The sequence below is a fragment of the Pristiophorus japonicus genome, chromosome 6 (assembly GCF_044704955.1).
Source record: "Pristiophorus japonicus isolate sPriJap1 chromosome 6, sPriJap1.hap1, whole genome shotgun sequence".
NCBI lineage: Eukaryota > Metazoa > Chordata > Chondrichthyes > Pristiophoridae > Pristiophorus > Pristiophorus japonicus.
In genome coordinates this window covers 210843382-210867446 of record NC_091982.1, presented here as the reverse complement: position 1 = coordinate 210867446, position 24065 = coordinate 210843382, and the positions used below count along the sequence as shown (strand labels likewise).

The 24065-nt window shown below is 39.9% G+C and overlaps 1 protein-coding gene across 2 annotated transcripts in view; it reads right to left on the bottom strand.

Annotated features, from left to right (window-relative positions):
- Positions 1–1215: 1215 nt before the first annotated feature.
- The window catches only part of LOC139265370 (uncharacterized), a 99261-nt gene continuing 76411 nt past the window's right edge, over positions 1216–24065 (bottom strand). For both annotated transcript variants that reach the window (XM_070882342.1, XM_070882343.1), the window contains exons 14-18: positions 18603–18741; positions 16031–16081; positions 13394–13471; positions 5956–6234; positions 1216–1720 (exon numbers count right to left, since the gene is read on the bottom strand). In XM_070882342.1, the coding sequence (XP_070738443.1) occupies positions 1677–1720; positions 5956–6234; positions 13394–13471; positions 16031–16081; positions 18603–18741 (591 nt within the window). In that variant the 3' untranslated portion in view covers positions 1216–1676. The remainder of the gene's footprint in view (positions 1721–5955; positions 6235–13393; positions 13472–16030; positions 16082–18602; positions 18742–24065) is intronic.

The window sequence follows — 24065 nt, the reverse complement described above, 5'->3', positions numbered from 1 at the left end:
TCGAGTTTTTGCCCAATCAAAAGTGTATTTATTGAAGTTTCACCATCATGAAAACAACAGGTCAAACTGTGATGTAATTGTTCATCAACAACAGACTTAGCACTTGGTCAAATTCCCCAATGGTACTATTTACAATTTATCTTGGGATTACTCTTGTATACATTCCATGTGGCTCTGGGGACTTTGTGAAAATATTACTCCAGTTTCTTAGAGCCTGAAATTGTGCTCCTGATGCACCACCAGTGCAGAGGCATTTTGCACGGCACGCTTTGCATAGTCAACCCACTGAGGGAAACTCTCTGGATTTTATGCTGTCTTAGTAGCTTATGAGTGCTGTGCCAACACAGTTTATCTGGCTGTCTGGAGGTAAGGGGGAGTGCAATTTCTGAAGAAGTGTTTTGAAAGTGGACCTTAAAGCACATTATGGGGTACTAAAAGAATGGTTTAGGAAAACATCTTCTAGTTTAAAGGATCTGTTTGTTTTCTATTTACCTAACCATGCTCTTCCTTCAGCAGCTCCATTTGTTCTTACTACGTTGCTTCCCATGAATGTGCCCAAGAAATCTCTTTTAATTTCCTTAATGTCAATTATATTTTCCATATCCAATTTTCTTCCCCCATATTAGTTTTACAACAACAACTTGCATTTATAAACTATTTTTAACTTGGAAAAACATCCCAAGACACTTCACAGAGGCATACTAAGAGCAAAATGATTACCACGCCAAAGAAGAAAATATTAAGAAGGGTGATCAAAAGCTTGGTCAAAGAGGTAGGTTTTAAGTAGTATCTTAAAGGAGGAGACTGTGGTGGAGAGGATGACAATTTAAGCAATGTTATCCTCCTCTAATGTTTCCTAAACATAATCTTAAAGCTCCTGTTTAGTTCCTTATGCCCTTTATGTTGGTATAAACATACAGGGTAAAAGCAGACATGTTTCTAGTTATATGGTATTTATTAAAAGTCAAAATGAAAATGCATTGTGCAAATTATCAGATATTATAAGTTATCAATATTGTAATGATCCAACTCTCAGATACATGACTATTGTTTCTACTTTCTGGTTTCTTAATGCTTTGTCTCTCATCGTGGGTATTTTCTTTGTGGTTATGTTTGTTCCTCAGTTAACTCTTGCCATGCCATTGATTCAATTGTATCATTTTAATAGATGAGTAATCACTTATAATTTGATTAGAAGAAAATAAACTGTACGACTCATATAAAACTGTTTTTTATTTTAATTTTTCAAAAGATGTGCTGATTGCAATTAAAATTGTAAACATCCATTTCAACGTTACCATTCTAGCCACTCAAAACAGGTCTCTGTACATTTGCTGCTACTTTTTGTAATCGCGTTTTACATCAGGATTTTGTCTTTGTGTCTAAAAAAACTTTACATTATATACAAATGCAGCACGTAGTTCACTGCATGTAAGATATGAACAATGGTGTACTTTTTTTGAAGGAAGGATTATATATACATATCAGTTTATTTAATTTTGTGTAAAAATAACTTTTCTATTGTGCTTCTCAGTTCCAAAAATCATTTACAAAAATCAAATTCTGATTTGAATTTCCTGCTTTTTTCTAAAATAGATAATCTAGAAAACCCATGTCACCCATTAATAGGCAAACTGCGAATGAATGTGGATCTTAAAGACTTCTCGCCACGTTGTCTACTCATGTAGTTCCTCATGCATCTTCACTTGATTACAGAAACCTATGAGAAGACAAAAAAAGTTTAAAATAAAATGGAGATAGAAGTAAGTAATAAAGATGTCAGCCTTCAGAGAAGGCTGTGGATATGACAATGGAAAGTCATTGGCAAAGGAGCTCCACACCAGATTTAAACCCAATCAGTGGCCCAAACAGGTGGTATGGAGCTTCCAAAGATTCTGGCAGAATGCCGCTTAAAATTATAGCCACCAGACCTAGCTATGTTTTCACAGAGTTAGATCACAATGGTTCTAAATTTCTGTCTGGGTTCATCTGAACTCTTGATGTAACTTTGGCAGGAGGTAAACAGAAGCCCTGAAGAAATGGAGTAAATGCCTGAAAGCGGCCATTATCTAAAGATCTCACCAGTGTACTGCTGAAGTTATAGCAGGAATTTGGGACAATCCCCATGGAATTCCAGGGCCAATGCGTCTGGTCAAGAATCATTCGACTTAACTACAGAAAATTGCAGTGTGTATTGTTAACTCTCTTGTTAATTTGATTACTATGAAGTCAGTAAACAAAAAAATAATTTTATATTTAGATTATTTTACCTTAGAATTATTTTAGATTACTGCAACTCAACAAACCAAAGTGTAATAAATGTTTTTGAGAACTCATAAATAAAAGTTTTAAAAAGAAGAAAATTTGTTTATGTGATAAATTTATTATTGAGTAGAGTTTCTTCTTTGGGCACAAGCAGCGATCCGGGCGCAAATTGCACTCAAAATTGCATTAGTTTTGAACAGTGTTATTTTTTCTCAAGTTTCTGTTCTAAGTCATTTGCATATCGCTGAACATAAAGGGACGAAATTGCACTAGGAGGCTTCCTTCGTACAAATGCCTCCGACCCAAAAAAAATCTACTAGATTTGCTACGCAGCACGTGGGAAGATGTCTTTCAGGTACGTACGTTCATACAAGCTGGAATCACGTGGGCCTGGATCACCACACTATGCAGTATTCTCATTGATAAAGATGGGAACTCCGTTTGTATGAGTTCCCATTACTATCAACGAGAAAAATCCGAAAACAGCAAAATACAGCATAATAAATAAATAAAACACCTGATATTTAAAATTAGTTGAAATTAAATGTAATTAAATGTTTTGTGATAAACCCATTTTCAGCTGTATTAATCAAACTGCATCAAGATACCACTCTTAAATATTTTAGAGAATTTTTTTAATGGAATAACTATTTGTACTAAGTCTCCCTTCTGTGTAGCTATATTTTGTGGCTTCTGAAGTCAAAATGGATCGAATTACAAATTGGAAAGTCAGTCAGAACTTGGGCTGGGTGTTTCCAGTGACACATTCCAGAGCAACTTCAGGGTGTGGCTTATCCTCCAAGGGGACCAATCAGCAATAGGTCATGTGAAAATGGAGAGCCAATCAAGAGAAACAGCTGCCTTTCAGTTAGTACAAATAGTTGCAGACTTTTATTTAATGTGTTTTAATAGGGTTAAAAATAAACTTACTTTAATGGACAGGGTTGTTAATATAAAAATGAGTGTTTAAATTTAATTTTTATATATTTTAAAAGTGTTATGCCGATAAAAGTAAGCTATGCGCCTGCTTTTACCAGGCGTAAAACTTTGAAGGACATTCGCTTGGCATGAGTTGAGCAAATAACCCAATCTCTCCTGCGCGGATGTCCTTCTCCCGGCGATGCGTAGAATCTGTCAAGACAAATCTGGCGAGGCCAGATTTTTCAGCCTAATATCTTCCATGAATCAGCGCAATTTAGAGATTTTGAGCACTTAAAAAAAATGTTGCCTTTAAAAATATTCCTTGATATATTTAAGAGTGGTATCTTGATGCAGTTCGATTAATACAGCTGAAAATGGGTTTATCACAAAAAATAAGCATTGTAATCAGTGTCTATCCATCACCTGTGAGCAACGTTCCCGTTAAGCTGCGTGGCACTTGGCAGCTCCCGCGCAGCCAGCTCACCAGCTTCTAAATAGGAAAAATCGTGCATGCATGGTATTTCGAATGGGCCGCGCAGCTCCTTAAAGGGGTCGCGCACCCCCCAAAAATTAACGGGAACATTGCTTGTGAGTAACCTGATTTTACATAACTGAAAATGACTTTAACAAAATATACAGAACCATTTGCTATTTATATTGGGGTTTCCTAATAAATAAAAAAATATATAATCAAAAGTTTTAAAACGTTCCTATTATTGATCTTGCTCCCAAAAGAACCAGCTTCCTCGAAGGTCTTCAAACAGGTGCAGTTAGCAGAAACTCCCAATAGTGATTAATTTACCCTGGGGGTACCTGGCCAGTTTTGTGGGCAGGGCCTGCTTCTAATGCGACGTTTTAAAACTAGCGCAAACGATCACGGAAGCTCGAGTTGTGCTGAATGCAATTTTCACTTAAAATTCCTCGAAATTTACGTTGATTTTGCCAATTTCAGGTGAACTGTGTCAGAAAAACACAATCGAGCGGAAACTCCAGGCCCATGTCGTTACGTCCATTACTGCTAACTGATATTCTGTCCTCCTGAACACATTTTTACTGACTTCAATCACCATTGCAGACAATCATATGAAAGAGGTATATGTAGATTGTTGGAGAAATACTGACTAAGCTCTGCACTCTTCCAGATTTATGCGTGGTGTGTCTAATACAGGGACAGGGTGCATAGGTCATAAATCCTGCAATCTCCAACACACTATCATTCTGCCTTCAAGCATCCTATCCCCAATAAAAATGCCCAGCATTATTGGCTCTTTGGGGGATGTTTTCCATTTTTAGAACGAAGGGTTTTAATTTCTCCATTCAGTTTTATTTTAAGGGTAGTGAATAGAAATTCTAATTATTTCAGTTTTCCACTGGTGAGTTAGCTCTGTAGGTATTTGTTAGCCTTACCAGCAGAATCCTGGCTAATCACGACTTGCCTGTAGTAATGCTGATTTCATGTCACATCCACTTAACTACTTAAGTAGTCATCAAGGATAGTAATAGAGCTCTGTACAGCGGGGAACTGGAAAATTATGCTGAGCAGCAAATTTGTGCAGTTTGATTAATTGACTTGGCCATTTCTGGATTTTGAAAAACTGATTTAAAGATCCATCAAATCAGAACCAAAGTACTTGCTTTTATTTATATGATCAACTTCTGAGTTTCGAAATTAAAAACAGAGTCAACAACAAGTCAAGTTTTTAAAATTGTCTACATTATCTATTTGTGTAGATTGTATTGTAAATTATGCTTGTATATCAATTTCTTGGTCAGTTTTGCTTCTCTTTGTATTTGTAATGATCAATATAAACCACTGAGATTGTTGATTTTTCATGAAGGAGAGTGAAATGTAGAAATATGCAGTGCACTTGGGCTTTTCAACAGTTTAGTGCTCATCGTTTTAATGTGCTCCTTAGTTCGTGTTGATTAACGTGCCTGTGAGCAGCATAGTTTAGAAGATCCATGGAAGGAACTTAGCCCATAAGGACACCCCCTCCCCTGCAGTCAGCCCTCTCCCACTAATGGCACCACTGAGCCCCATGATTTAACAATGGCAGTGACATCATATTGATACTCTGCCAGAGTTTAGCTGTTCTATTGCTCACCCTCAAAGCCTCCTTGATAAAATGCAACATCCCCACCGACACCTGGGAGTCCCTGGCCAAAGACCGTCCTAAGTGGAGGAAATGCATCTGGGAGGGCGCTGAGCACCTTGAGTCTCATCGCCGAGAGAATGCAGAAATCAAGCGCAGGCAGCGTAAAGTGCGTGCGGCAAACCAGTCCCACCCACCCTTTCCTTCAATGACTGTCTGTCCCACCTGTGACAGAGACTGTAATTCCCGTATTGGACTGTTCAGTCACCTAAGAACTCATTTTTAGAGTGGAAGCAAATCTTCCTCGATTTCGAGGAACTGCCGATGATGATGATGATGTTCTATTGCTGAATTAACTCCAACTGAGAGAATGGGGAAACTGCTACATGATTGCAGGGGGAAAATTAAAACAAAAAATTGACGCATGCTAGCCTGAAAACTCATTAATGAGAGCATGGCAAACAACAGTAGATTTTTAATGCAATTTTATTTTAGTGAACATTAATGTGCCATTTTAGGGATAGAAAATAAGGACCAGCACAGTAAAGGGTAAAACTGCCAATTTTAGCAGATTTCCCAGTTTTTTTTGCCAGTTCTATAGCCCGCTACTTTTTTCTTACCATGAACAACAGTGGAAAGAGTCCCCTATGTTTGTAAAATTGTATTTTTTCTGTACCTTCTAGGATATTCCAGGCTTCATATTCAATATCGGCATCTCTGAGTTTATCACGGAGATTGGAAGGAGTTGCATTGTCCAGTTCCTTATTTTTCCATTTTTGCAACATGTTAAATATTTGTATTGTTTCATTTTCGTCCTTCGTGTTCTGAATATCTTGGTACTGAAGATCAAGACAGCTAATGGCAAACACTTTCCAATTATTCCCTAGTTTTTGAGCAAACCGCATTAACTGCTTGTCAGTGATAATATCATTCTTTTTGCATGTTGGTCCATCTGCTACGAAAAAAATGTACATTCAAATGAATTAGCAACAATAGAGCCATTTGTAAAGCTTCAATGAATTGCTAAATATCTTTATAATTGCATGGCAAATTCAATGTTACTTGCTGGCATTTCACTTCAGGATTAATGCATTATAGATTTGAGTTCATTATTAAACTAAACCCAAGCACTTAGACACCATACTGTGGAAAAATGATATAATGTGGCCTCTCTCTGGATCACCGTGGGTAATTTTGCATGTTATTTCTAACTTTTTCTTTAAATGTTGACAATTGCAAAGCAAATATACTCCAAACCTGTTTCTACTTTACAAAACATTGGTGCAAATTTCAAGTCTATGAGCATTTACAAGACGATAATTGTGGAGTTCAGAAAACGTAATAAACCTTGAAAGAGAATCTTGAATGTATTCTGAGGTTAGATGAAAGTCAATAGTGACTCCCTTCCATCTATTATTATTTAAAATTATGCAGGGCATTTATATATATTTACTTTAAAATATACTACATAAGTCACAGTCCTGTGTCTGATTGCCTTTTTAGTTAAAGCCTTAAAAGTGCATATTATGTATCACAGTACTATAATCGGAAAAAAAAGAACGTCATTTATATAGGGGCTTTCACAACCTTAGGACATTCCAAAGTGCGTTGCAATCAATGAAGAACTTTTGAAGTGTAGTTACTGTTGTAATGTCGGAATGCGGCAGCCAATTTGTGTATAACAAGCTCCCACAATGTTTTAGGTATTTGTTAATGGATAAATGTTGGCCAGGACACCAAGAGAACTCCTGTGTTCTTCTTCAAATAGTGCCCTGCAATCTTTTACATCAACCTGAAAGGGCAAATGGGGACTTGGTTTAATGTTTCATCTAAAAGACAGCATTTCTGATAGCACAGCACCCCCTCAGAGCTGCACCCCCTCAAAGTGCCAGCTAGATAATGTGCTCAAGTCTCTGGAATGGGTCTTGAACCCACAAACTTATGACTCAGAAGTGAGAATGCTGCCAACTGAGCCACGACTGAGAGTATAAAATATACATAGAATGCACAACTTTACAACAAGATTTGATAGTTATTGATTCCATTCCTTATTTCCACTGGCTTTCCCCATGACTTTGTGGCTGGAAACCTTGAAAACTAAGAAAGTTGTGATTAGAGGCTAGATATTAACTCGAAGGTGGGGAGTGAGCCGGGGGTGGGGTGGGGGGCTGCTTTGAGGTTGGGAAATCCAGAAGAACGGGTTTCCGCAGGTCCTGGCAAATTTAATGGCAGGACCTGATTAGCATTTTCTATCTCAGTTTCCTGGTCGCAGCCAGCTAGATTGAGAGGCTGTCTGGCTGTCCGATGGGTAGGCCTTTGGCACCTGGTTGCAGCCGGGGAGCGGCGTGGAGGGACAGATGGGAAATACTTGGGAATGGAGCGTGGTGGTGGGTGGGGGGGGGGGGGGGGTGGGGGCCACGGGGTGGAGTGGAAATTGGAGGCAGGAGGATGATACTCATTTCCTCATCAGTTAAAGTGATTATGAAATTTGCAGGCTTTTGGTTCTCCAATTTTCTCTCCTCCTTTACTGAATGTGGTGACTCATGGCTCCACAGGCATCAGTCACTCTCCAGCATCTGGCCCAAGTAGCCAGTCTTCATGTGCAAATTGATGCTGTAAATGTCAGCAGGCAATTTGTCAAATCCAGCCCCTATGTTGTCTTTCACAGACGCACTTTTCTGCAGAGGTGACTGCATAAGTATCAAGAGTGGGAAGTCTGACTGATTTGTTTTCCATTCTCTGGTCCAATGACATTTAACCCAATTGTAGCACACCTATGACACCAAACTGTGATCAAATAGTTCAGCACAGAGCAGGGCAATGTTCAGGGACCTTCCGATCTGTTTGGCTCATGCTGGCAATTTATCTTTGATGTTATACTTTTAGAGGAACTGCTTTAAATCCATTGTAGATTTATGAGGTAAACAGGCAGCTGCAGTAAGTGTAGAGGGCAGTCACAGCAGGGTATCAACTTTCAGCATGCCACAAATAGATTTCTGCTACGTATTCAAATGGATTTTCAGAGGATTAAAGGTCTGTGGCATTATTGCCAGAGGGTAACAGATAAATCAAATCCAACTGATTACAAAACTGGAAAAGTGTACATTCAGTGCACAATATCGTAGAACAGTTAGTTTTATATTTTTGGCCACACCATCAGAGGTTCCACATATGGATGATTGATGATTAGGGTCCTTTGGACAAGTCATACTGTTTCACAAAGAATTTCCCAATATCACTTTCTGCCATTTCCCTTTCCCCTGTCTCTTCACTCCTCGGCCCTGATTTTAGCCTCTATGTCACCCTGTTTTTCGTGGGAACCCGAGGCCTGCCTGCTGCAATTTTTGAGTGGGCCTCAAATCAGTTGTCCAGCGGCTCACCCAATACAGACGGAAGACTCATTACGCCATATATGTCGAGGACGCATGGTGTAGTTTGAACCTCAATGCCATTTTGGTAAGGACAGTGGAGCGACCGCGGAGTGCTGGACCTGCCCACCATATAGAGCAGAAAATGGCCAGAACCAGCATCTCTTAAAAGACACATTGAAAGCAAAAAGGAAAACGCTCTGCATGGCACTCTTTGGGCTTCAGAATGAGCTAAATTGCTCTCCCTAATTCTCTCCATCGGCTCAGCCCTCATCTTTAACATGGTGTTGCTGACCTGTGCTCTGTGGTTGGCCTGACGATTCCCTGCCGTCCCAATCAGTGCTAAAATTATGCATGTAGACCTTTCTGCCAATGGGAACAGTTTCTCTCTATCTACTCTGTCCAGGCCCCCCATGATTTTGAACACCTCTATCAAATCTCCTCTCAATCTTCTCTGCTCTAAGGAGAACAACCCCAGCTTCTCCAGTCGAGCAACGGAACTGAAGTCCCTCATTCCTGGAATCATTCTAGTAAATCTTTTCTACACCTTCTCCAAGGTCTTCACATCATTCCTAAAGTGCGGTGCACAGAATTGGACACAATACTCCAGTTGGGGCTGAACCAGTATTTTATACAGGTTTATCATAATTTCCAGACTTTTGTACTCTATCCCTCTATCTATGAAGCCCAGGATCCCGTAAGTCTTTTTAACTGCTTTCTCAACCAGCCCGTACTACAATCAACGATTTATGCACACATACCCCCAGGTTCATGCACCCCATTTAGGATAGTACCATTTAGTTTATATTTCCTCTCCTCATTCTTTCTACCAAAATGCATCACTTCACACTTTTCTACGTTAAATTTCATCTGCCACGTGTCCGCCCATTTCACCAGCCTGTCTATGTCTTCCTGAAGTCTATCACTCTCCTCTTCACTGTTCACTATACTTCCAAGTTTTGTATCATCTGCAAATCTTGAAATTATGCCCTGTACACCTATGTCCAAGTCATTAATACATACCAAGAAAAAGAATGGTTCTAAAACTGACTCCTGGGAAACGCCACTGTATACTTCGTCTTGTTTGAAAGACAACCATTCATTGCTACTCTCTGTTTCCTGTCACTTAGCCAATTTCATATCCAGGCTCCCACTGTCCTTTTTATTCCAGGGGATTCAATTTTGCTGGCAAGCGTATTATGTGGCACTTTGTCAAACGCCTTTTGGAAATCCATGTACACCTCATCAACCACACTACCCTCATCAACCTGCTCTGTTATCTTATAAAAAACTCGATCAAGTTGGTTAAACACGATTTGCCTTTAACAAATCCATGTTGGCTTTCCTTAATTAATCCATCCCTATCCAAGTGACTCTTAATTTTGTCCCTGATTACTGTTTCTAAAAGCTTTCCCATTACCGAGGTTGAATTGACTGGCCTGTAGTTGCTGGATTTATCTTTACTTCCTTTTTTGAACAAACACCCTTTTTTGAAAAAATTACATTCTTTAAAAAAGAAAAAGAAAACTACAAAGACTGGAAATCTTAAACAAAAACAGAGAATTCTGGTCACTCAGCATCTGTAAAGAGAAAAGACAGGTCAAAATTGTGGGTATCATCAAAGCTCTGATGAAGGGTTAAGCCTAAAATATAAAACTTTTTCACCATACAGAGGCCGACTGATCTGATGTGTATTGCTAGCATTTTGTTTTACATTATTCAAAAGGTTTAATGGCTAATTTTCCAACTTCACACAGGGAAGCTCCATCTACTGGAAGCACATATTGGGAACTTGGGTGCGTGCTGTGCATGATTTTTAAAGTCAGTAACTCATGCATAGCATATGCCCAAAGTTCCCAATATATGCTCCCAGCATTCGAGGCTCCGGCCATAAGAAGGAGGTCAAAAAGTTACCCCTACAACCTTTTGTTGAGGAATGTTAATGTTTACCCACATAACAAACTTGACTGAACTTCAAAAGTAATGAATTGCCCTGTAAAGCGCTTTTAGAAGTCCTGTGACTTAGAAGTTGCCATATAAATGCAAAGTTTTTGTTCTTTCTTTCCTAGTGTAAGCTTAGCATTCCTTATCATAATTGGTTATTTTACAATGATTGCTGTCAAACATTTATAGATTGGATCCAAGGATGAAGTTCCACACTGTCAAGATAAAAATATCAAACTGCCAATGCAAGAGTGTTCTTGTGGCACAGATTAATGACATGTTGCCCCCTACTGCACATTGCTTTGATTGCACCCTAAATCATAATGACCCATAATTTTCTGGGAAAATAATGGCAACTAAAAAACTCAACAATTTGTGGCGAGAAGGAAATATGCCATGAGTTGCAAATCACCGCTAGGTGCTGTCCATTAGCCTCGCACAAACAGGAGCATGCCCCTCAACCTCACCACAAGTTTCAAAAGTTGCTGGATTTACGTTGTGAATACAAATTGAACTCACCTCAGAAAGTTATGACTGGTATTTAATGAGGTAAGGTCTCTTTTAATGGCAAGATTTATGTTCCTGCAATCAATGTTCCCCTTAAGCTCCATGGCCGCGCAGTGCCCCAGGACTCCTGCGCAGACAGCTTGCCGGCATTGAAATAAAAAAACGGGCATGCACTGTATTTTGAAAATTACAGGGAACATTGTCTGCAATGTTACTCAACCTTGGAGGCCCAAAAAGAGAACAATTTAAACTGTGGAGTCTCATTCATGCAGGTAGTAAATTGTTCCTAGAGCTTTTTCAAATTTAAAATTCAAAATGTTTTTCTTACTTTTCCTTTCTATCTCTTTTTTTCTCCCCCTTCGAGCTAAAGGGTGAGGAAACAAATCCAGCTCACGGGACACTGCAAATTCTGGACCAATATTCTGCCTTGTCTCTCGTGCTTCAGAGCAAATTAAGCAGAATTGAAGCAATAGATTTCAGATAGAATTTTTACATGGCTCCTCGGTCTCCCTCTGTAGCTTCAGCAGCAACCTCGGCGAAACGGCGTAAATAGCCATTTCTCCAGGATTACCGCCAAAGTTAGGGGAAGAGACCAGAAGAACCCCCGTAGAAATTTCAGGAGTTAATCTTTTGTGGAAAAGTAACAAAATATCAAATGTGAAATGAGCAAGAGCGGTCAGACTTATTTCGAAAGGTCTTCTATAAATAAGTTTCAAAATCTATTGAAAAATAGCAAAAATTAAAAGTAAAATATTCAGAAAAAGAACCTGAATATAAAATGAGAACTTTAAAAAGAAGAGATTGTTGGGTAACTGTCAACGTTCTTCCAATATATTACAAATTTAAAAAAATATCAAAATCATTAATTAACTTAAAATAGTTCAAGTGCACCTGCAAAAGCAATCAGTTTCAAGATTCCATAGAATTAGGAAACCAGTTTTCCAAGGCTCGGCCAGTGGCATAGAACCTTGCTGGTAATGAGGGCAAGTTGAAAAAAACTGAGCTCTTGACTTTGAACGTCCGATTTATGTCGCAGTTAACTGCCCAATGGACGTTTGTGAGGTAAGCAAAGATGCTGTGTTAAAACATTCAACTGCCTTCTTTAATTGGTATATTTAGAGAGATGAGGTGCAAAGTTGAATTTCACAACTTCAGGCACACCTCACCCACATAAAATGAGCGCATGATAGGGAAACAGGCCTGTCCTGCTTTGCAATGTCTATTAAAGCTAGGTTGCTATTGTTACAATGGGGTTTTGAAGTCTATTTTTTTGGCAGTGATTATTTCTTTGCTTGTACATTGAATAGCATGCATAATTCTTTTCTTTGCACGTTGTTGCCTTTTTGATCAAAGCTTACATTTGGCTGAGATATGCTTTTCTGGAGTCTGGGTAATTACTGATGCAGGACCAAGTTACAAATAACAAATTGGGAATATATAAATCCCTCTGGCTGTTCTCACAGTGCTGCATGAACTGGATGAGGAGGGCCAATACATGAAGGCACGTCTTCGGGCCCAGCAAGGCATCAGGGGCATATGTTCGTTACTGTCAAAACACATGATCCCATGTTTACAGACCACAGTACTTCTGCACGAGTATGTCATTGGGACCTGTCTTTGGCACCTCAGGTTCACTGCAGTGGCCAAGCAATGCCACCTCCGGTGGGAGATTTACAGACAAATTGAAGTTCTGGCATGGTTCCTCCCATAGCTGGGAAGTTTACAGTGCTATTCAGCTGCATAGGGAGAAGATTCTAATTAAGCAGAGGGGCTTACCTTGCAAAATGCGGTGAGACCAACCCTCCCCAGTGCCAGCATGCATCTGTGCCATGGGTGATGTAGCCCCCAATTTTACTGGTGTTGGAAAATTGGGCTTAAATGTGTCAGACACAGTAAATCTTAGCTAAATAGTCTGGCTTGAAATAACATTCTAGCTTTCAGGCACATGATTTTGAAACAAACAGCTCCATTCAATCCCATTGTATGGACAAATGGAGGCTAACAGACGTGCAATATCAACCTCAACAGCCTTTCAACTCACACAGCAAGACATCCAAGCACAATTGCTGAAAGTAGATATAAATGGTGCATGGAAGTGCATTACATGTTTAACGTAATCTCTGGGGCTCTGATGACGTGAGAAGCAAAGCTCTTGTGGTTTAGAATGTCATCTAAATTACCCGATATCATTATGGCTGTCTATCAATCTCCAATTAGCTTTAACACTACATATTATCTTCTTGCATAAATTCTGTTTAACTATTTAATTCCATTAAATAATTAGAAGTACTGTACTTGTATCATCCCAGCGTGTTCTTTTGGAACTGGTTTCTTCAGGAAAGGTGTCATTGCTTGATTTTCTTCTCCTGTTTTCTGAAGTTACAAAGAATTATTCACTAACACTTGATTGACAAGAACACAACAACAATTTGAATTTATATAGCGCCTTTAACATAGTAAAACGTCCAAAGGTGCTTCACAGGAACATTATCAAACAAAATAAATATTAACGAGGCCCATCCTAGTTTATTCATCTGACGACAGCCCACAGTTTGCTCTCAAAGCACTCAACTCTTTTAAAAATAATTCCAGGATATCTGCCACTAATACATTACCCAGAAGTTCATTCTATGCATCGATTGTTCTTTGTGTGCCTTTTAGTAGTTGCTTCTTTCTTTTCTGCACATCTGGCCCATTGTCCTGCTCACACAGTTTAGTTTAAAGTTGTGTTTCAAATCTACTTTTCCTATACCATGTACTATCTTATACACCTCAGTAAGATCTTCTCTTAGTTGCCCCAAGATCTGGTCTGACCACAGTTTGAGCATGAGATCTTCTGATTGGCGCCTGACTGCTTTGGCTCTATAGTTCAGCATTCTATTTACTTGGTTGATTCCTCCTGCAGTAATTGAATCTGTTGTTTACTAAAACAATAGGGGCTGTAAACTGCCCTCCACCCCGTTTGGGGCGGATAATTCGAATTTGAATTATGACCGCCCGGAGGGATTCGGAGGGAAGTGGCGGGAAATTCAGATATTTAACGTCGTCGCCGCATCCCAGGGCACTGTTTGAGGCGGTGTAGGGGCAGGTTTGCGTTGGGAGCGCGGTGGTGTCCATCACCACGACGCAAATGTGCCGCGTCATGCTGAAGCGTTGCAATGTCCCTCCCCTTCACTTAAAGGGGAGGGACACTGCGAAGCTTAGTGAGGCCTCCTTGGTGCCCACTGAGCCGAAACTGCCTCCTTTTTTAAGGCTCGTTACCACCTCTAAGAGGGGCGGTAAGGCCTTTCCGACCGGGGACAGGCGGTGGGGCCGACCCATCCGCAATTTCAGCCGGGCCGGGGACAGCGGAAACAGGTTTCCGCCACGACACATGTTTCCGCCCCGCCTGGCGCTCCGACCCCTTACTGCTCAGCCGGGTCAGCGGCCTGGCACCCAAGATGGGGTGTCGGGCTGCCTGCTGGTGGCCCAGACGAACCAGCGGCTGCCATTGTCGGGCCAACTACACAGTCAGCCGACAATTAAAACAAAATGACTGCCGCGGCTGAGAAGGAACGCCGCTGAGCGGTAAGGGGTCGGAGCACCAGGCGGGGTGAAATACGAAGTCCGGCGGAAACCTGTTTCCGCCATCCTGGCCTGGCTACAATTGTGGATGGGTCAACCATGACTTAAGTCAGCCATTTTCTTCTTGTTTGCAGTACTTTACAATGTTGTCTACCATTGTTCTGCCCATTTAAACATTTTGTCCAACTCATTCTTTAATTCCCCCTCCTAGTTTGGTATCATCTGTGAAACTTGCCACTTTGAATTAAGCTTCTGAATTCAAGTCTCTAATTTAGAAATAGTTGGGATCCAACAAATTAACTCTAGGATACTCCATGAGGCATCCCACAAAGTGTTTCTTCCACCCCAACATAATTCCTCTAACAAGTATCTTATACTTCCTATGCTTCAGCCAATTTCTTATCCATTATCAGGTTTTTAAGCTTAAATGACATCCCTTTCTAACAATAGTAAAGCATTGGGAAATAATAAACTCAGTTCTAGACATCAGCAGAGCCCACTTAAATCTGTGTCACCCCCTCCAACTGTACTTTAGTTACTTCAGGAATATTTATTAAAATTATGAGCTAGAAAATGTATTTTGGAAAATAGTGAGTTTATTTGTAATTTAATTTTACATCAAACCTGGTGTGATCGACTTGCTGATGTGACAGGAGTAATTTTTTTTAGGTTGTGCTCCACATGTCACACCTGTTGTTCAGTGACTAGGAGGGCAGATAATCCTCTCTATGTTATTTCATAAAAAGAATTATGTTGGAGCATCCAGCAGGCTAATTTTCCTTCAATTTGGTAATCAGTACAGATTAGTTTATCATACATTTTCTGTGAGCTTTTTATCCAAAGAAACACTTTTTGATGATGCTTTAACAATTTTCCTCTTGTCTCTTCTCCTCTTTTAAAGGAAATTACTCTTACTATAGGTACCAACAGCCCTGCAGTATCTCACCCAAGTCGCCATATTCTTGCGTAGGCATAGACAAGGAGTGTTGGTATTATATCTAAGCAAGGCCACATCCTGTCTTTACCACAGATATGCACACATGCATTTTCCATCAAGAGTAGGGAATCAAGCTAATGTTGGGATGCTTTGCAGCTCCCGTTTCGCTGTCCCCAGCTGAAACAAATATTTCCTCATTTTAAGAATTCTTCGCTTTGAATTATTTAAAATCTTCACTTGGAGGCAAGTCTATTAGATTCACATCTTTTCAATATCCTGATTCCATTACAGCAATCTACACTCAGCCACTTATATAGATTTGCACCTTTTTTGTAACCAAAGAACTCCATTGTACTTATGGTTATGATCTTTTTGAAAAAGGACTTAAAGAACCAATACTAAATTAATAGGCTTTTTAAGTTAAAACTTACTGTTAATGTCCCGTTTTCCTTGTCTATTCTGCATATGGTTTGCCCAGTCACCTGTAATATTATTTCATCATACAAAGATATTCTTCAGATTAAAAGGGAGAGGTTGTATCTCAATTAAGATGGCTGAATTAGCAAACTAAAAAAAAAAAATTCTAAAACTTGAAATATGAAAAATGCTAATTATACAAAAACACCAAGAATAATTTTACATCAGAATTCAATTTGTTCATTTTATAAAATTCAATGTTACACTGCTTGTGTGAACATTAAGCCTGAATCCCAGTAATTCTGTTCCTGGAACTATACTGTAAGGTCCTATATTATGTATTATGGTTAAAATCTCAGACTTTGAAGGACGCTCGTTTAATGTTCTTTTTTATTGAGACATTTAGGGAAAGAGTCCAGATCCATGGTACAGAACATCATCAAAGTTGAAAATAGTAAAAGAGATTAGATAAATCAAGCAATAGTGATTTAGTAACATTAGGCTTGGTTTAAACAAAAACTAGATTGGATGAGGATTGAAGGATGCGAACTTTTGCATAATGTTGAGGTTCTTAGAAAGAATGAGTTGCATTAGGAGACAGTGCAATGAGTGTTGATTTCAAAATAGTGAGGAGCCAGGGAGGGAGGAATGAGAATGTTTAGGAGGAATAGAGAAAAGAGATTCAATGGATTTCAAAAGGGAAAGTCTTGCTTGACCAATCTCATTGAATTTTTTGACGAGGCAACAGAGAGAATAGACAATGGTAATGCAGTAGATGTAATTTAACTAGATTTTCAAAAAGCCTTCGATAAGGTACCCCATAATAAACTGATGAACAAGGTCAGAGAATGCGGAGTCAGGGGACAGATAGTAGAATGGATAGCTAGCTGGCTTCAAGACAGAAAGCAGAGAGTAGGGGTAAAAGGTAGCTATTCACAGTGGGTGAAGGTGTTCCATAAGGATCAGTGCTGGGACCACTGTTGTTCACAATTTATATTAACGATTTAGACTGCAGAATCAAAAACACAATTTCTAAATTTGCGGATGACATTAAATTGGGGGGGATAGTCTGAGGAGGACTGCAACAAATTACAGGAGGACATTAATACACTTGCAGAATGGGCATATAATTGGCAAATTAAGTTCAACACAGATAAATGTACATTTTGGTAAGATGAATAGGGAGGGCACTTATTACTTGAAGGGTGCGGTTAGAGGAACAAAGGGATCTCGGAGCACAAATACACAAATCGCTAAAAGTTGTGACAGAGGTCAGCAAGGCTGTTAAAAAAAACAAACCAAACACTAGGGTTTATTTCAAGAGGTACAGAATTGAAAAATAGGGAAGTTATGCTAAACTTGGTATCGAACCTTGGTTAGATCACACTTGGAGTACTGTGTACAGTTTTGGTTGCCATATTATAAAAAGGATATAGAGGCAGTGAAAAGGGTGCAGTTAAGATTTACAAGAATGATACCAGAAATGCGAGGGTATACATATCAGGAAAGGAGGAACAGGCTGGGTCTCTTTTCTCTTGAAAAAAGAAGGCTGAGGGGTGACCTAACAGAGGTCTTTAAAATTATGAAAGGTTTTGATAGAGTGGATACAGAGAGAATGTTTCCACTTGTGGGGAAGAGCATAACTAGAGGCCATCAATATAAAATAGTCACCAAGACATCAAATAGGGAATTCAGAAGAAACTTCTTTACCCAAAGAGTGGTGAGAATGGGAACTCTCCACCACAAAGAGTGATTGAGGCGAATAGTATAGATACATTTAAGGGGAGGTTAGACAAGCATATGAGGGAGGAGGGACTAGGGGGTTATTCTGATCGACTTAGATCAGGAAAGATGGGAGGAGACTCGAGTGAAGCTTATACTGGTTGGGCCGAATGGTCTGTTTTTGTGCCATATATCCTATGTAATCCTAGTTGAGAGGGGAATGACTATAATAGCATTGATAAAATAGGCAGAGACAAAAAAAACATTGTAAAGAGACAAAAGTTTGGAAATTAGAAGGGAAGCATATGTAATCACAATCCAGATGTCAAAAAGTTCTATTGTTGGATTTCATTATCCAGCATAATTGTGAGAGCTTTCCTGGCTGAGTGTGTATGTAGGGCACACTGCAGTAGATCAACATTCCACTTCAGTGAAAGGGAAAACTGACAGTGCCCATCGTGTGCCATATAAATACTGAACACTCCAGATGATCACAGAAATTAGAGTTTGGGCAGTAGACATGGGGAAGAATGCGACATGTCCTGTTTCTGTCTGTTACAAGGGATGAATGGTACATAGGGGGAAACATCTCCAAACGGAACCAATTATCATTCAAAATAATTAGGAAAACTAGAATGTTAAATATCATTCACCCTTGTAAAAATGAAACATGCAAGCCTACAACATTCAGGTAATAAAAATTGCATAACTGTGACAGACTTTCTGATATTTCAGATATCACTAACAATCACTGCACACAGAAAATTAAATCGGCCCATGAAATAGATGCAAATTAAACCCTTCTTGCAAACAAGCTTAGTTTAAAAGTATCTAATCATGTGTGTGCATTTTGGAGATACTTACACTCCCGCAGTTTTGAGGTCCACATTATTTCACCCGAGTCTATGTCCTTTAGTGTTAGTTGAAAATCTTCCGGTTGTTCGAAATATACTTCAAAGCAACTTTTACATTTAAGAGGTGCGTTGTCTATGAATATAATTTCCTAATAAAACAAAACAAACTTTAACGTTCCACTGAATGGAAAAATAACATTGTACTATTTAATCGTTAAAGAGCACATGCATTTCAAACGGAACACACATGATTTCCATGGTACAATGTCCTCATTTAACCACTGGGGGAGACAAATATTTCCCCACAAAATTGGAAACATGTTCTTTATAAACAGATTAATGATTTCTTTACACAAGACACAAAGGAAATCTTACTCCAGATTACAAATATTGAAACTTGGTTGGAATTCCCAAGTCTTGAACAATCCACCTATATGAGAAGGGAAGAGATTCTTCCTACTCGCATTGCTTAAGACGAATACTGCATGGGACTTATTTTCATTCTACCTCCAAAAGCTAATGAAACGAAACTAAATGTACAGATTCCTGAACTCATAAACCCCTCACCCGACTACAATTTCCATAGTCAAACTATTAAGATATTTCAGGCAAGTGCCAGGCATCTAAAAGCCTGGAAGCTCACGTGTTGGAGGGTGTGAAATAATATGCTGCTGCAGGATTTAAAAGCTTGAAGTAGCTTAAAGGGCTAGGCATCATCAGATTTGTTTTTGCTGCAGCTAAGCAAGTTATTTTGATAGAAATGTCTTTGAGGTTAGCTGCAGGGCAGAAAGCCCCCTGCATCTTTGATGTAGCTGAGAAAGTGCTGCTGAAGAAGGTCAGACGAGCAAAAGGTTTATTAGAACAGAGTGATGCAGGCTCCCAAAAAGAGCTGCTTAGTTACAATAGAAGGAGGTGGCAAGGTCAATGAGTGGCAACTGCAATACCCTATGCCGAGACACAGGCCAGAAAGAGATGAATGTTCCCACCAGGTAAAACAAGGTAAGAGGAACACTTTATAATAATGCAATATACTAATGGTGTCTGCCACTTACAAATATCTCTTGCTCTCAAGCTCTTAAATTGTTGGAATTGTTTATAATCAATATCCAGAAGAGGCACAGTTCCCACTACACCCCCAGCCTTCACCTGTAAATATTCCATCGCTCACTTCCTTACACACTTTCACCTCAAAAAACCCTCCTGTAGTATTAACTGCCTACTGTATGCATCTGTCATCATACCCATTATGGGCTGCATTCTGAGAAACGTGTACTGTCATGGTAACCTAAGGTAATTTGGCAAGTTTTTTTTCTTTTTTCAAGAGCGAGATAGCACATTGTGAGGGGAGCTTTACTCTAAATCTGGTCCTGCTGTACCCAACTTGGAAATGCTTGATGCTGACATTGATATGGAAAAGGTTCTATTCCTCTGCACTAACTTCCTCCTCATGCCAATTCAGAAGTCGGCAGGGCTGCCACCTATCCGGTTTGTCTCTCTGTGATTGTGTACAGCTGCCTTCTTTAGAAAGCAACAGGCAAAACACAATTTTCAGCATTTGGAAGAACACAGAGAAGAACCCCATACTCAGTCAACATTCGACCTTGAGGGAATGGATGATTAAATAGCACGCAATAGATTCAGATGCCCTTCTGATTTGGTGCCATAAGATGCAAGTTACTTGTAACTTTCAAAGCATTCTTAAGTGCCTGTCACAAAGTTCATGCTGATGAAGCATTATAGAAATGGAAGTGCAAGTGTGAGAAGTTCTGCCTTTACTTCCCTCATTCAGGGCATAGTGCTTGTGGGGTGCAAATTATGGGCGTAGGCTTAATTTAAGGTGTCAAACTGTGGGCAGCCTGATTTTGACATTCTTCCTCATCTGCTCCCTTAACCTGTGGACATGGGAGATAACATTCACTCTATCAGCCACCTCCTGCTATGTTTGCTCCTCATTGGAGTACAGAGCTGGTTTCACCATGGCTCTAAATCTGGCTATCCTCCTTTGTTTACTCATTACAGAAGACCATCCAAACTATCAAGATCAAGATGTTGAATCAGCTTGGATGGAGATAAGGAACACTAAGGGGAAAAAGTCGCTGGTGGGCATAGTCTATCGGCCCCCTAACAGTAGCTACAATGTTGGATGGAGTATAAATCAAGAAAAAATGGAGGCTTGTAATAAAGGAATGGCAATAATCATGGCTGATTTTAACCTTCATATTGATTGGACAAAGCAAATTGGCCATCGTAGCCTTGAGGAAGAGTTCATAGAGTGTATTCGGGATAGTTTCCTTGAACAGTACATTGCGGAACCTACCAGGGAGCAGGCTATCTTAGATCTGGTACTGTGTAATGAGACAGGATTAATAAATTATCTCCTAGTAAAGGACCCTCTAGGAATGAGTGATCATAGCATGGTTGAATATCAAATTCAGTTGGAGGGTGAGACAGTTGGTTCTCAAACCAGGGTCCTAAGCTTAAATAAAGGAGACTACAAAGGTATGAGGGCAGAGTTGGCTAAAGTGGATTGGGAAAATAGATTAAAGTATGGGACGGTTGATGAGCAGTGGCAGACATTTAAGGAGCTATTTCATAACTCGCAACAAAAATATATCCCAATGAGAAGGAAAGACTGTAATAGAAGAGATAACCATCCATGGCTAACTCAGGAAATAAGGGATGGTATCAAATTGAAAACAAGGGCATACAATGTGGCCAAGACTAGTGGGAGGCCAGAGGATTGGGAAACTTTTAAAAGCCCGCAAAGAACGACTAAAAAAATAATTGAGGGAAGATAGATTATGTAAGTAAACTAGCATGAAATATAAAAACAGATACCTGTAGTAAGAATTTCTACAGGTACATAAAAAGGAAAAGAGTGGCTAAAGTAAATGTTGGTCTCCTAGAAGACGAGACTGGGGAATTAATAATGGAGAATAGGGAAATGGCAGAGATGTTAAACAAATATTTTGTATCGGTCTTCATGGTAGAAGACACTAAAAACATTCTAGTAGTGGAGAATCAAGGAGCTATAGGGAGGGAGGGAGGAACATAATACAATCACTATCACGAATGCAATAGTACTCGGTAAAATAGTGGGACTAAAAGCAGACAAATCCCCTGGACCTGATGGCTTACATCCTAGGATCTTAAAAAAGAAGTGGCTGCAGAGATAGTGGATGCATTGGTTGTAATCTACCAAAATTCCCTGGATTCTGGGGCGGTCCCAGCAGATTGGAAAACCGCAAATGTAATTTAAAAAAGGAGGCAGACAAAAAGCAGGAAACTATAGACCAGTTAGCCGAACAACTGTCATTTGGGAAAATGTTGGAGTCCATTTTTAAGGAAGTAGTAGCAGGACATTTAGAAAATCATAATACAATCATGCAGAGTCAGCATGGTTTTATGAAAGGGAAATCATGTTTGACAAATTTGCTGGAGTTCTTTGAGGATGTAACGAACAGGGTGGATAAGGGGGAACCAGTGGATGTGGTGTATTTGGATTTCCAGAAGGCATTCGATAAGGTGCCTGCACAAGATAAAAGTTCACAGGGTTGAGGGTAATAGATTAGCATGGATAGAGGATTGCCTAACTAACAGAAACTAGAGCGTCGGGATAAATGGGTAATTTTCTGGTTGGCAGACAGTAACTAGTGGGGTGCCACATGGATCTGTGCTGGGGCCTCAACTATTGACAGTCTATATTAATGAATTGGATGAAGGGACCGAGTGTAATGTAACCAAGTTTGCTGATGATACAAAGATGGGTGGGAAAGCAAATTGTGAGGAGGACACAAAAAATCTGCAAAGGGATATAGACAGGCTAAGTGAGTGGGCAAAAAGTTGGCAGATGGAGCATAATGTGGAAAAATGTGACGTTATCCACTTTGTCAGAAAAAATAGAAAAACAAATTATAATTTAAATGGAGAAAAATTGCATAGTGCTGCAGTACAGAGGGACCTGGTGGCCCTTGTACATGAAACACAAAAAGTTAGTATGCAGGTACAGCAAGTAATCAGGAAGGCAAATGCAATGTTGGCCTTTATTGCAAGGGGGATAGAGTATAAAAGCAGAGAAGTCCTGCTACAACAGTACAGGGTATTGGTGAGGCCACACCGAGAGTACTGCGTACAGTTTTTGTCTCTGTATTTAAGGAAGGTATTCTTGCATTGGAGGCTATTCAGAGAAGGTTCACTCGTTTGATTCCGGAGATGATGAAGATAGGTTGAGTAAGTTGGGTCTATACACATTGGAGTTCAGAAGAATGAGAGGTGATCTTATCAAAATATATAAGATAATGAGGGGGCTCGACAAGGTGGATGCAGAGAGGATAATTCCACTCATAGGAAAAACTAAAACTAGGGGACATAGGGCTCAATTTTTCCCAAAGCATTTTTTTGGCGTACTTGAAGAGTTACGGCCGATTTTATGGGGCCTAAATACGCTAAGGTCCGGTCCCCATTTCTCTCTCTCTTTCTCTCTCTCTGTCTATCTGTCTGTCTCTGTGTGTGTGTGAACCGGGAACCGCGAATGGAACTGGACTGCGAGAATGGAGACCAAAAATGGGACCGGACAGCCGTCGGGCAGGGTTGGAGGTCAGCTGCTGCTGTGTGTTTTTCAATTCGTTTAGTGTGTCTGGGCCGATTTCCTTACCTGCGCCGACTTGCTTAACTCTAGGGAAGGTTTTTCAGCAGCAGCCACATACACTGGCCTGAGCACAACCAGAGTAACTCTCAACTGGCCAAACTTCCCTAATTGGCGTAGGTGGCTGGTTTGGCTGAAAAAAAACTGACCTAAAAAAATCGTAACTAACTGAGTTACACTGGTGCAAATTGATTGGGGAAACTGGTTTTTCAACTTAGGCCAAAAAGAGCAGCCTACTCCAAAAAAACGGCACAAATCACTGGGGAAAATTGAGCCCTATGTCTCAGAATAAGGGCCGCCCATTTAAAACTGAGATTAAGAGGAATTTCTTCTCTCAGAGGGTTGTAAATCTATGGAATTGTCCGACCCAGAGAGCTTTGGAGGTTGGATCATTGAATATATTTAAGGCGGAGATAGACAGATCTTTGAGCGATAAGGAAGTAAATGGTTATGGGGAGCGGGCAGGGAAGTCCATGATCAGATCAGCCATGATCTTATTAAATGGCGGCGCAGGCTCGAGAGGCCAGGTTGCCTACTCCTGTTCCTACTTCTTATGTTCTTATCACTGTCAATGGGTGCTGCCCTGCCAACCTTCCATGGCTGCCCATCATTGGAGCCATAACAAGCAGCTATGTTAAAGTTAAAGTGAAGCGGCCACCCTTTACTGCACCTTTGCACCTTTCTATTTATGCACCATTCGTACTTGTGGAAAATATGCAGGGAGTTCATTCAAATGATGATATTGATCTGACCTTGCTAAATTCAATTCCCCCCTCCACTTGCACGATAGAATGCAGGAGCACAGCAATCCCAATTGCACAATAATTT